The sequence below is a fragment of the Pseudorasbora parva genome, chromosome 5 (genome assembly GCF_024679245.1).
Source record: "Pseudorasbora parva isolate DD20220531a chromosome 5, ASM2467924v1, whole genome shotgun sequence".
Taxonomy (NCBI): Eukaryota; Metazoa; Chordata; class Actinopteri; order Cypriniformes; family Gobionidae; genus Pseudorasbora; species Pseudorasbora parva.
In genome coordinates, this window is record NC_090176.1 from 5,329,327 (window position 1) to 5,344,097 (window position 14,771).

Genomic DNA, 14,771 nt, shown 5'->3' on the forward strand with positions numbered 1-14,771 from the left:
TCTTATTTAATTATAAATACACCCATTGACATGCATTATACGAGCAACGGCTGAGTTAAAAATCTTCATTTGTGTTCTCCTGAAGAAACAAACACACCTACATGTTGGAAGCCCTGAGGGTCAGCAGATAAACATTAAATTCTCATTTTTGGGTCAACTATCTACCCCTTTAACAAAAACTTCCTACATGAGATTAATCAGATAGATATATAAACAAAATATTTACTATATCTGCACAAAAGGATGCAAATGCACCAGTGACCCTGAATTAAGTTGCGTGATATTCATATTCAGAATGGGTGACATGTTGTGCATGCGCTCTTCCTGGTGCAACGCGATGAAAGACAACTGAACCCAAATAACTCACAAAGTTTTATTACAAATACAATAGTGTTCTCATTATAATGTTATGTAATATGACAGTCCCAATCATAGTCATTAATAATTGTGGATAGCTCAAGACGATAACCTGCATACTTTACTACCGCGTTCATCCTTAAGCAAATGCCTCCTATATGAGATAAACAGATATAGATAGGCCCTCACAAAATAAACACAATATTACAACATGCATTGGCACAGAACAAAAGGCTGCAAATGAACACGCACACTTAGTCATAATGAAGGTGTAACTCCAGCTGTAAAATGGTCCCACACAGAACTCCAGCGCGCTCACTTCATGCTTCCTCGTGTCTGATTACGTGTTTCGCGGTTGAGGAGCACGAACGCTCATGACCTTGCTTAATCCATGATCTTCGATTAATTGTCAACATCCCTAGTTTTTACCAAAAAGTTCTGTTTTGGTTTCATCTGACCACATTACATTCTCCCAGTCCTCTTCTGGATCATCCAAATGCTCTCTGGTAAACTTCAGATGGGCCTGGACATGTCCTGGCTCCAGCAGGGGGACACGTCGGACACGGCACGATTCGAATCCCTGGCGGTGTAGTGTGTTACTGATGGTAGGTTTTGTTACTTTGATCCCAGCTCTCTGCAGGTCATTCACTAGGTCCTCCCGTGTGGTTCTGGGATTTTTGCTCACCGTTCTTGTGATCATTTTGACCCCACGGGGTGAGATTTTGCGTGGAGCCCCAGATCGAGGGAGATTATCAGTGGTCTTGCATGTCTTCCATTTTCTAATAATTGCTCCCACAGTTGATTTCTTCACACCAAGCTGCTTACCTATTGCAGATAAAGACTTCCCAGCCTGGTGCAGCTCTACAATTTTGTTTCTGGTGTCCTTTGGCAACTCTTTGGTCTTGGCCATAGTGGAGTTTGGAGTCTGACTGTTTGAGGTTGTAGACAGGTGTATTTTATACTGAGAAGTTCAAACAGGTGCCATTGATGGAGGTGTTGGAGAGGGAAGGAGACTGCTAGGCTCTGGGTCTACTTGTGAGCAGTATACACTCCTGTGCGTCAGTCAGGACACAATTAATGAGGAGACTGGTGCTTCTTTCCAAAGTGTATTGAAGATTAAGTCTAAAAATAACAAAAACATTTTACATTAACACTTTTGAATAACTGTCAAAGCAATAAATATACAAAAGATGGGAAATTAAAGACAATATTACTATTGGTCTGGTCACACACAGGGCTCGCAAAATCGCCTGCCTGACGTACCGGGGCTAAAGTGGTTTCCAGTCTGGCTATCAAAATGTATCACCGCCCTGCCCAACGGGCTTTCTTGATTGTGTGTTGCTCACACTCTTGACTTGTTATTTGAGGGAAAAATATGATCCGCACTTCACACAGGCAGCTGAACCGTGGCTTGTGTATTGCAAATGCAGACAAATATTGTCCTCTGTCACTTTTCCGGTGTCTCCTCCGACAGCTATCTGTCTCCTGCTTTTATTTATGATGGGCAGAATATATCTGCTGATAATGCGACTAGGGGTGTGCACGAATATTCGAATAGTCGAATATTCGATCTGTAATTAACATTCGAAAACTAAAAATACTATTCGAATTTTATTTTGTTAATTGGCTGGCAGTAAATGCAGTTGTAGCAGATATCAAGTGGTACCCTCAGGACAGAAGGACAGCCAAACATGGATGAGATGAAGGACGTGCATTTATTTACTTTAAAGAAAAACTAGGTTGGAGCAAAATTAGAAAACACACACACTGGAAGGCCTACTGTTTCACTCCGCACTTCCCCGTCTGCATTCACAGTCAGACTGAGCGCGAACGCTTAAAGGGGAAGCGGATAACGCATCCTAAGGTGCGCCACTAATTAAGGCCCCACCTACAACAATTGGTAGGAACTCCCGACTGGAACCATTGAAAATTAAACATAAATAACAATGAAAGGGTAACATTAAGTTGTGATGAAGTTAAAACATTTACAAAAATATTTATTTCAACACAAATAAGTTAAGGTAAAATAAAATAATAAAAGTAGGATGACATAAAATAAAAAGTCACAAGCAACTGGCTACACAGTGCATCCATGAGAAATCCCTCTAAATCTCGCAGTTATATCTCAATCCACTGGGTGGCGTTGTGGAGCAGGTTAATAATTTAAGTGCATTTGATCACAATGCCGTCGTCTGCCTCGCAATGTTTGGAATTAACGTTACTTCGATGAAAATTGAAAATGCTGTTTGCACTATGATGAAAATGCACAAAATGGAGTTACTTTTGATGAAATCAATTACTGAAACTGAGTTATAATAATATCACCACCACAAACGAGAATCACATGAAATCCAAACACCAGTGGAATGAGCGATCACTGCTCAGGAGTGCAGGTAAGCTCATCTGTAGCTAAAGCCCCGTTTCCACCAAAATTACCCGGAACAATTTGTACCAGGAACTTTTTTACAGGAACTTTTCTCCCCCCCAGACCTGCAGCTGTCTGCGTTTCGACCGCGATAAAGTTCCGAGAAGATTAGGCAAATTAGTCCGGTGATGTAGGACTGCACGCGACTGTTCCTCCAAGCCAGTGACGGACAAGGGCTGTCACTTTTTATTCGATATTCAAATATGCATTCGAAGATGACGTGAAATATCCGTAATCGAACTATAAATAAACTATCCGGTTTTTAAAGTGCCATGTAGCGCAATTTTTTTTTACTGTCGGTGCGTTTACATGGAGCACTGTAATCAGTTTAAAAGTCCAATCTGAAGGAAAATGCTCCATATAAACACCTCAATCGTAATAAAAATGCCCAAACTGAATGAAATTGTAATCGTTTTGAGATGGGTGGATAAATCTTTTCATGAATCGATCAAACGAAACATTTAATGTAAATTACCTGACCGGATTACTTTTGAGTGTGCGTCCTTATGTGACAACAGCGCGCGCCCCACTGAAGAGCACACGTCGCGCTCATGCACCAAGCATGTTGACAAGAGAGGAAAATACATTTTTCTGAGGGATAATCTTTTTATTTCATAAGAAGTTATGAAGATAATGTTGGCATAATGACACTGTCCCTAAGCCTATGTAAGCAAACAATCAACTTCTTCAACTGCGCCTGACATTAGAATTAATTTTTTCTGAGATGATTATTACACTTTACAACAAATGAATAGCTTTTATAAAACCGTAAAGTCCTGGTGGCCGTTGAGAGTTGCTATGGCATCCGTAAACACACTCCAGCTGCTGGAGATGACGGCGTTGTAGATAATTGAATATATTCGAATGCCTTGCTTGATATTTGATATCCGTTCGAATTAGATTTTTTTTCAAAAATGACAGCCCTAGCGGACAGTAATCATTTTTGTGTGTACCGATTGAAAGATTTGGTGGATTTAGTTATTATAAGCTATTTATTTGTTTAAATAATCATCTCAGAAAAAATAATAATTCTTCTGTCAGGCGCAGTTAAAGTAAAAAACTGCCTGGGGCAATATACGCTGTGTCATTACTCCAACATTATCTTCATTATCTTATAACTTACGAAATAAAAAGTTAACCCCTCAGAAAAATTAACTTTCCTCTCTTGTCAACATGAGCGCGGCGTGTAAGACTTTTAAAATGCACCTAAATGCTGCGTGAGCTCAACCAATCAGCATGTTCAGCGCCCAAGTCCCGCCCTCGAAAGTTCCTGAACTTTGAAAAAGTACTACCCCGCGAGCAGGGCCGTTTGGAGGGGGAAATATTTACCCGGAACTTCATTTATACCCTGGTTCCTGCGGTCTAAACACACGAAGTACCACCCAAAGTTCCTAGTTCCTGGGTAAAGTTCCTGTGGTGGAAACGGGGCTTTAAGTTACCCCGAGTGCGAGTGAGATAACTTATGATAGCAAAATGATCTCGAGACAAATGCTTCCTTTAAAGTTCGTTGAGGGTTTATGAACAGAAAACACAAAGTTCTTCACTCAGACTTCACTTAACCGATATCTTTGTCTCCGCAACGCCTGTCAGTGGCGCATTTTCTCACCCGAGAATAATATCATAATCCAATAATATTATAGTTTATCCCTACATGAAAATGTGAAACAATACAAAGTAAACACATCAGCCATATCAAACACACACACACACACACACAGGTCGGTAGGCTATAGCCTATTGACGTTTGTGTGTGTGTGTGTGTGTACGTCACGCTAACTGACGCGCTCTGCGCTCGTGCTCCTTGAGCTTATAATGCTTTTGTTCTTTTAGGAATTTTTTACACACTGTTTAATGTTTTAAAAACCTTAAGATATAACGTAAGCGTGTTGTGTACATTGCCTAATCATAAGCTTGTTCAGAAATGGTGACGACATGTTTAGAGAAAAAAAGAAAGAAACATCTCTCATTTTCTCAAAATACCTAATTTAAATAAACGAATATTCGAATATTCGATTTTTATGAGCCCAAATATTCGAATACAATATTTTGGGAAAATGCCCATCCCTAAATGCGACCGTGTTCCCCTCTGTCCCAAACACATAAGCATATAACATGTATAGCCTAACATGTAGTTTACATGATAAAAGTACATTTAGAGTTAAGATATGCCTCTAGTTTTAATCAATTAAATGTCTCTGTGTGTGGTTTAGCCTATATGCTCTAATCTGTTAACACGGGGGGCGGGAAAAATAAGTGCTGCTTACTTATAATATAACTATATATATATATATATATATATATATATATATATATATATATATATATATATATATATATATTAGTGCTGGGGAAATTAATGCACGTGAAGTGGGGAAAATTGTGAAAGCAATGACACTTTGTGAAAATGTTAAGATGTGCATGGATTTATACTGGTATTTCAGTTCTGCTTATCCCTAAAAAGAAAGGTCCGGATAGAAACTTCAGCTCAGAACCAAATACATGCGTTTTTGTTTTTGATTGATATTTCGATTCCTGTCCAATTTTCTACATGAAAAACAAAACAAAAAATGTATTCGGGCTAGTTAAATTATTTTCGGGCTACCAAAATCCCGAAGGGCTACCAGGGATTTAGAAATTTTGCGAGCCCCGAATCTGGATGCATCAATGAACAATCTGATTATCAAAAATAACATCATTAAAGGCAAACATTAATCCGTCTGAAGGTCATTATTTAACCGATTGCAGAGATTTACACCGTAAACTGTAACATGTAACTTTAGCAGAACTCGTTATTGTTTATCTGGCAAGCGATTTCGCGTGGATCGCCAAAGTTACATGTCCGTGTATACGCAGGGGAGTACACAGAGCTCCATAATACACTTAAAGCATTGAGAAATCAATGATAACTTACTTTAAACTCATTTACTAACACTTTGGAGTCCAAAACGCCAACGACCATCCAAATAACAGGCAGGGTGAGCAGCTGCAGTTCTCTCTTTACTATAGTAAACAATGACTGCTTCTTCGTTTGGGGTTTAATGGCGGTTGGCAAACCAAATAAAGGTGCATTTACCGCCACCAACTGGACAGGAGTATGAAATCATAAATCATAATTATAAAATAAATCAATAAAAAATACTTTATTCTGTCAACCAATCCTGTTTCCCTTAGGTACCTCAATAGAGCACTATAACGTTTATAGTGCTCTATTGAGGTACCTAAGGGAAACAGACCCATTTTATATATATATATATATATATATATATATATATATATATATATATATATATATATATATATATATATATATATATATAAACTGTCAGTAAATAATTCATAACGCACAGAAAGACACACGTGTGTCTTTCTGTGCGTTATGAATTATTTACTGACAGTTTCGTAATTCCTATGCAGCTTTAAAAAATCTTAAAATTTGATTTTCTTTGTCCTATTCTGTGCAATGAATCAACAAATGCTCATATTGCTCATTGATATACACTGTAGTCTTGATTCGGGTGGTTACTCTGCATTTGAAAGGCTTTAAATTGAGGAAAATGACTCAAGATCAAGTAACTAAAGCATGCCAAAGTCAACTTTAATCATATCAAATTTTATTTCCAAACAGCAAAATTGTGGCCAGTGGAACTGCTGATAACTTTGGAAAACCACTGCCTGTAGGCTGAAATTATATTATAATTATATTATAATTATATTATATTATATTCGACTGCCTAAGTGTCTAGAGGGAGTGGCCTTTCCCGCAAAAACTGAAATCTAGCCGCATTAGGTGTTAATGTCAAGCCCTGCTGACTAATAACAGTAAATGAAGCATAATTACAAGCAGCGTTGGCTGTAGATACTAAATAAAGTTACAGTAAATGGAAAAAGCTCAAGTCAGGGATTACTCTTATTTGCTCTGTAATTTAATTAAACTGTAGGAAAATTTTAAACAATTAATTAACATCAAAATGTAAATGAAAATGCATGTTTTTATGTATCCATGTCACATTTGTAATACTTGGGTCAGTTATAAGAATAATGGGTAGCACTTTAGAATAATGTTCATTGGCTAATGTATTAAATAACATGAACTAACCATGAACAGTTCACTCAAAAAATGATTTTATGTTATTCACTTTAAGCAATTCATCTCGATTTAACAGCATTATATCAGGGTTCTGGCTTAAATGTAACCGCTAACTTCAATCCGTTACTCTTTGACATAACTGAAATAACATGATTAATCAAATAACCCAACCACACGGGACACTCACTGCCCATCACGCTTCGCTAAGGGCCTGAATTCAGAGTAACGGTTCAACTAGAATAAAGGGCTATTTTATGCTTTTTTAATAAGATGAGAAAATGGAGAGACTTTTTAGTGTTGAATGTTCTGTTCTGTTGTGTGTTATGTTTATATGTGAGTGTTTTTAGAGGTTATATTGTGGAGAAGTGTAGAGCGTGGGCTCGGGCTGAGGATCTGCTAATAACAATTAAAGGGGGGGGGGGGTGAAACACTCAGTTTCAGTCAGTGTCATGTCAATCTTGAGTACCTATAGAGTAGCGTTGCATCCTGCATATCTCCGAAAAGTCTTTATTTTTTTTATAATTATATAAGAAAGATGCGCTGTTCCGAGTCTTTCCGAAAAAAGCCGAGCGGGTGGGGGCGTGTCGTGTGAGCGGAGCTAAATAATGACGAGTGCGCGCCGCTGCTATTGTGTTGAGTCGAGTGCGTCGTAAAGCTGTCATCCCTAACAGCGGGAAAAAAACTTTATTCAAAATAAAAATATGGCTTTTAATCAGATACAGCCATACATCTATGATCCGGAATCAGACCCAGAGGCTGCAGTTGAACAGGAGCAGCAGCAAAAACGACTAGAGCAGGACGTCTCTATGTGGTACAAGTTATACACTAACTATATAATATGCTTAGCGGCTTGTGTTATTTACATATTTATACTTGAATTATATCGTCGTATTTTTGTCTTTGAAGGTGTACATGTGGGAAGTGCAGTTGTGCACGTGTGTGTGTGTGTGTGTTTACGCGTGGTTTGTGTAGACAGTAAGCGGACTGGTTTTGCACGGCAGGCTAAGTTACATAGAAAGACACGGAATAGTAGCGCATTTGAATGAAGAAGCGCGCTTATTTAGTTCAACATATTTCCCCACTCTTTGTGTATTGTTGTTTGGAGTGCTTTTACAATACACAAACATAAAGTTACACATATAGTGGCCAGCTAAACAAATGTACACGCACTACACATCGCATGCTCCATTGATCAATTAACTATACGTGATCATGTTTGGGCTACTTGATGAGCATAGGCAAAAACACAGACATTTGAAGCAGTCTCACTCACCGCCTGCGGTTCTATCGTTGGGACTGCTCCATCCTTCAGCATTAGGCGATCGGAAAATCCGGCGTCGAGCTGGGCCTTGTTTATGAAACAGTCGGCACCGAAATGCAGCGAACAGATATAAACATTCGCGCAACTCAGTTGCTGATCCGGAAAAGCAAATTCCATCCACTGTTGCCTTAACACGGGGTTTTGGGGATTCTGTGCAGGACTGTCTTGGTCTGGCAACCAAAAACGCACTTTTTTGGTGACATTGTTATGTGCACATCACCTGTTCAGCGCATCCTACGAGCCAGCGCTTTGATGGGCGTAGCCTGTTGCTTTCGCTCTCTCCCTCTCTCTCTCTCTCTCTCTCTCTCTCTCTCTCTCTCTCTCTCTCACGCGCTTCCGGTAGAATTGTCCGTAAGGCCCATACAAGGAAATTCCGCCCCCACTAACGTCAAAGGGGACGCATGATCTCAAAAAACTTGCCGAAACTTATGACTAACCGGAAGTAGTATTTTTGACAAAGAAATACTCCCATCAAACGTCCACCTTAACTTTTGAAACTTTGTCTGTGTTTAGTATGGGATTCCAAGTCTTTAACAGTGTAAAAAGATCAGTATGCATGAAACAGCATTTCACCCCCCCTTTAAAGATGATTTAATAAAAAATAATAAAAACGACTTTGAGCTCGCCACGGATGTGACAAAACCATCTTCTGTCTACACAATACGATTTTGTAAAAGGTATTCTTGTTAGAAAACATATTTGTTTGGTGTTTGTTCTTCTATATATATATATATATATATATATATATATTCATGTTAGAATAAATTAATTTAATAGTTTTGACAAAAAACACCCCATGTTAACCTGATTCAACTAAATGGCTTCAGTTCACTGAAATAAACAATGCTAATTAAAGTCAACATAACCCAGTTACGTGGAACCTGCTGACAAAAAAATTAAGTAATAAGTTAAATGAAGTTTGAGTGTTCATTTGTGACTGTATTTGTTCATCTTTGTTAACGTTAGTTAATATAAATCCAGCTGTTTGTGGTTTGTTCATGTTAGTTGACACTGCATTAACTAATGTTAACAAGATGTTAATGAAGCATTAGTAAATGTTGAAATTAACATTAACAATGATAAAATGAATAAAGTAATGACCATTATTCTGAAGTGTTACCGAATAATTGATAATAAAGTGTAGCCTTTTACTGCATTAAGCCACATTGTGTTATGTTGCGGGTCAGTTTGACCCGTTTCGATTTTCTAGTTGTTGGAAATACTGGTTAACCTTTGTTTTGTTTTTTTACTTGATATTTTGTGACTTTCTCATTTACTATCATGAACATGCATGCAAAGTTTCAACATGCTGGTGTTTTTTGACATATGCAAACAAAATGACTATTACGTTCGTGATGTAAAGCTCTCTTTTATATATTCAGGATATCTGAAACCTAGCTTTTAATCAAACCTTTTATGGGATTTTCAAAGGCAGCTTCACAGAACCAAAACATTTATTTGATGTGTGTTTTTGTTCTGTTTGGTTTCTCACTCCCCTGTGAGTGAATAATGAGCTTTCCCACACTGCAGCGTTGGTTGAGTCAGATCCACAGAAAATGAAGGAGTGAACACAGATTATAGGAAAAGACTGAAGAGATGTGAGGTGTGCCCATCTAAGTGTGACAGCAAAACCAGCACCATGTGTGTGAAGTGCAAGAAATTCAGAAAGCACACACTTTCTGTGTGCTCATCATGTTAGAAGTAAATTCTTGACTTTGTGAAATGAGTTTACAAAACAGCCAACTTAGGAAAAGTAAATATTTTCATTATACAGCTACATTTAAGGGTTCAGTTATGATGTTTAAAAAAAAGTTTTTTTTTTTTTTTTTTTAATTTGCATGTCAGCATACTATTGTCAAAACAGAACATTTTTAAAAAATGGTTAAAAAACATTTTTATTAAATCATATGTTCAGATTTATATTTTTTGGAATATTTGACAAATGTTGATATTAAAAGTTTACAGTTTGTACCTAAATCTTGTTGTTTTTCATAGTGTGATTTTTGAGGAATTGTATTGAATCCAATTAGGGTCAATTTGACCCGCTCCATAAAGGGTGTACACAGAAATCAAACAGTGCACAAGGGTTAAGCGTTTTCTTTTATAATAGTCTCTTGGCCTACTGTACAGATAAGAGCCTAGAATATGAACACAACACACAGTTTCACGCATTTGAATTCCTCCCGTAGAAAGAAAACACCCACGTTTCGCTCGTATTTTGAGGCTTCTTTTTATCTGCTGTATTAATGAGGTGGGCGAGTTAGGTTTAGGGCGTTTGGTCTTTTAATAGCACTGTCTTACGCCAGGTTAAGCCTTATCTTTATAACGGGTTTCTTGGAAAAGGCTTAATGTAAAACTCTGTTCTGGGCTCTGTTTATATGTAGCTATACAAAGCTATTCTTTATTAGTGAGATATGTACAGAAATATCACTAATTGAGCCACATTAAGTCCATAAAGTGCAAATAATAGCTTAATAATCAGTGAAGTGCAGTAAGACGAGGATATTAAAACGGTATAGGCTACACTTTATTGAACATGCGCTATATTACATATTAAGCATTTCATAATTGTTTTCTATGGGATATAAATATTGTGATAAAATTTTGATTTTATCTGATTTAATCTGCCTGCCTATACAAAGTATGCCTTATTAATACCTTTTTAATGTTAGCAAGCGTTTCCTCGTCTTCATAAGTAGGATTGGAAACTTTAAGCGTTATACAGATATTGGATTTATTTAACGGTTAATGATTGTCGGTTTGCATTTCACAGATTGTATTAATTTTGAGGAATACTGAATCTTTTTTTTGTTTTTTGTGCAAATGAGATTAGTAAATGCACGCTCACGGTTAGCCTAGAATTACAATAACCATCGTTTACACACATCGACACTTTCGGTTTTGGGATATCACGATATTGGGACAAGACAGCAACTCAGATATTTTGTTGTAAGTTTTAAAAGTAATGCATTACTTTACTAGTTTACGTAACTCAAGTTACTGGTAATGAGTTACCCAACACCGGCTCTGAAGACCGGACACCGGCTAACATAAAGAGTCATGTTTCACTCCGAGAGCTCATTTCAAGATCAGTTTAGGTGACTCTAAAGGTTTGACTGCAATATCCAATAAAAACATCAGGCTCAGCCCAAATCAATTAATTTATATTTATTGTACAGACTGTTGAGGGGAGAGGGGTGTTAGAGGAGGCTCAGTGCTCTGCCTTCTTCGGAGGGAAGAAAGCGTACTCCACGGCCAGAGCCACCGCGAACGCTGCAAACCCCGTCCTGAAGCCCCGCAGGAGCACCTCTCTGAAGGTCACCGGCACACCGAAGCGGCCCGTATATCTCCACGCCTCGTTCCTGCACACACACACACCCATCAGCCCTGATCTCGAAAAAGACATTGCTTAAGGGTTAGTTCACCCAAAAATGTATGTCATTAAAGGGTTACTTCAGCGATTAGCATATGGCTTTGTATCAGTAGAAACCCTGGAGTATATTAGAATGATTGTGCTTTCCCCCCTCATATCCCCCTGAGACGAGAGATTTATGCATTTTATTTCTGGAAAAATTCCTCCTATGATGCAAATTGACGATATTTGCATCATCGGAGGAATGTTTGGCCGAAGGCTAAAGACTACAGCCAGCAGAGGGAGCCATTTCCGCATGTTTTACACTCGCTCATGGGGATGGAGATCACACTCACAGCTCAGCTCAGCTACAGGCACTCATTTAAACGGAGCGATGGTGAGCAATGTAAGTCATTTAACTTCTCAAATTAATTTCTATGAAAGTTAAGCTCCCAAAGGCATGAACTGAAACGCGCCAGAGCCAGACTGAACTCGCGTTGTGAATGTATGAGTGTAGTGAGTGCCGTCGCGATTACCTCAGCTCTCATCACGAGAGCTCATCAGCTCATCCTGGGAATTGTAGTCTTTCATCCCCATGAGACAAAAATACATTTTCTCAGTCTAGAAAGCACCAAATTCAAAAATAATTTCACATTTCTACGACATTGATGACCCAGTTTAAATACAGATTCATCTTCCCAGCGCTGAAGTACCCCTTTAACTCCTCTCCCTAATGTCGTTCTTCACCCGTAAGACCTTGGTTCATCTTCACACACAGTTTAACATATTTTATATTTTGTCTGAGAGTGTGCACACTATGCTGTCCATGTCCAGAAAGGGAATAAAAACATCATCACAGTAGTCCATATGAGACATCAGTGGGTTAATTAGAGTCTCTTGAAGCATCAGAAATACATTTGGGTCCAAAAATAACAAAAACTACGACTTTATTCAGCATTGGCTTCTCTTCTGGGTTTGTGTTCAATCCTCAAATAAAGATTCGAACGGTTATGAATCAGTGAATCGATTCATGATTCATAACCATTTGAATCTTTATTGATTGAACACAAACCCAGAAGAGAAGACAATGCTGAATAAAGTCGTAGTTTTTGTTATTTTTGGACCCAAATGTATTTCCTTTGTTTTATATTTCCAATAAAGATTCAAACGGTTATGAATACTACTTTGGACTACTGTGATGATGTTTTTATTCCCTTTCTGGACATGGACAGTATAGTGTGCATACACTTGCATACGCTCTCAGACTAAATATAAAATATCTTAAACTGTGTGTGAAGATGAACGGAGGTCTTACGGGTGTGGAGCGACATTAGGGAGAGGAGTTAATGACAGACATTTCATTTTTGGGTGAACTAACCCTTTAAGATGAATGGACAAATATTACACAGAGAAAAGTCTTTTGAATGATAACACTGAAAGCTGATCAAACTGAAGACACTGAAACTAAAAGTCACTTTTAGGGAATCGCTGCTAAATTTAACCCATTTTTATCATAACATGCAGGGGTGGACCTGGAATTAATTGCCCACTACATGCTGCTAAAGTTAGGAATAATTCATTTAATTTTTAATTGTGAAAGAAGTCTCTCCAGTTCACCAAGGCTGCATTTATTTGATCACAAATACAATAAAATGGTGAAATATTACTGCAATGTTAAACAGCTGTTTTATAAGTCAAAGGTGCCACAGAACGAACACAAGAAACTCCAGTTACTTTTTTTCAAGTAATTAGTAAAATAACGCATTACATTTAAAAATTATAACAAAAGAAGTTACTTTTTCAAATAAGTAACACACGTTACTTTGTTTCCCCATGTATTGACTGACAGCTCTCCTGTCCCAGAGTAAGTTTTGTAGTGTTTTAAAGCTCTAGTCTAAATGTGAGAATGATTTACTAATCTTACTTGTTAAAAATAAGATTCAGTATTCCTCCATTAATCAGCCAATCAGCAAATCAGAGTACTAGGCAAACCTCCAATAATGAAATATGTTAGATAAGACCAATATGTTATGCATTTAATCCCACTGTATTGACCAATGTGCTTGCTGCGGAGTCTGACCGGGGATAATTCAGTCCAACTGGGAGTAAAATCGCCTTTAGATGTTTTATTCTTTATTGGTGAAGTAAGGCTTAAACTTTTCTTTCTTTACCTTTGAATCTTTACTTTTGGCCAAAAACAGAACTTTGTATTATATTAAAAAACAAACAAACAAAAACCAACAAGCCCAGCCCAGGTGAGGAAAAAGTAACGCAAATGTAACATAACGCATTACTTTCTTAAAAAGTAACTCAATTAGTTACTGAAAAAAAGCGAATCCCAACATAACACCGACTGTGACGTTACATTTGTATTTTTGTGTAAAAAGTGTTTTACCGTCCAACCATTTTGATCAGTAATCTATCAGGGTTTCCACAAAAAATGAAGCAACAACTTAATAATCATAAATCAATAATCCTAAATGTGTGTTGATGATCAGATCCTCCTATGAGAATGATTAGTGAAGGATCATGAGACTCTGAAGACTGGATTTTCAGCTTTGATCACAGGAACACATTACATTTTACTATATATTCACATAGAAAACTGCAATAACATTTCACTGTTTTTACTGTGATCAAACAAATGCAGACTTGGTGAGCAGAAGACTCTTTCAGAAACATGAAACGATTACAAATCCTAACCCTTTGACAGGTACTGTATATGTATATACACAATCTAGTTGCGGAGATGTTGATTTTCACTATATTTTGCAAGACCACAATCTCAGATTTAGAGTGAAGACAATTTTTGGTTACGAATAACAAAAAAATAGCATGTGTTAAATTCGTTTTTGTAGCTTATGTGCATACAATATCCCTAATAGTGTGATCCAATAGAGTATTAAAGCAAGCTGAGAACATTGGTATGATTAGAGATAAATGATTAAACTCAGAATTCAGCCCCAATCTCTCACCGAGCCCAGGGGTCCCTGAGTCCTCTGCGGGCCAGCCTCTGCTGGGTCATCTCCAGCGGCGTCCCTTCCCACTTCCACACTTTGTAGTCCGGCATGGACAGCTTTCCGTGTCCATGATCCCCACCCATGCCTGCTGCTGCTGAAGACAGCTCTCCATTATCAGGGTGCAGAAATAAAACAGCCAAAAGCCCAAAACACTGTCTCTTACTCTTTTCACTTATAAGGTGTCCTCAATCAAAAACAACCAGTTCAAC

General features: G+C 37.8%; 1 protein-coding gene across 1 annotated transcript; it reads right to left on the minus strand.

The window, feature by feature from the left end:
* Window positions 1-11,343: 11,343 nt before the first annotated feature.
* ndufb3 (NADH:ubiquinone oxidoreductase subunit B3) lies at window positions 11,344-14,688 on the minus strand. Its single transcript, XM_067443089.1, has 2 exons — window positions 14,518-14,688; window positions 11,344-11,552 (listed from the first exon to the last, which is right to left on the minus strand). Exons 1-2 carry the CDS (start codon window positions 14,643-14,645, stop codon window positions 11,402-11,404), a joined length of 279 nt encoding a protein of 92 aa, XP_067299190.1. The 5' UTR covers window positions 14,646-14,688; the 3' UTR covers window positions 11,344-11,401.
* Window positions 14,689-14,771: the final 83 nt, after the last annotated feature.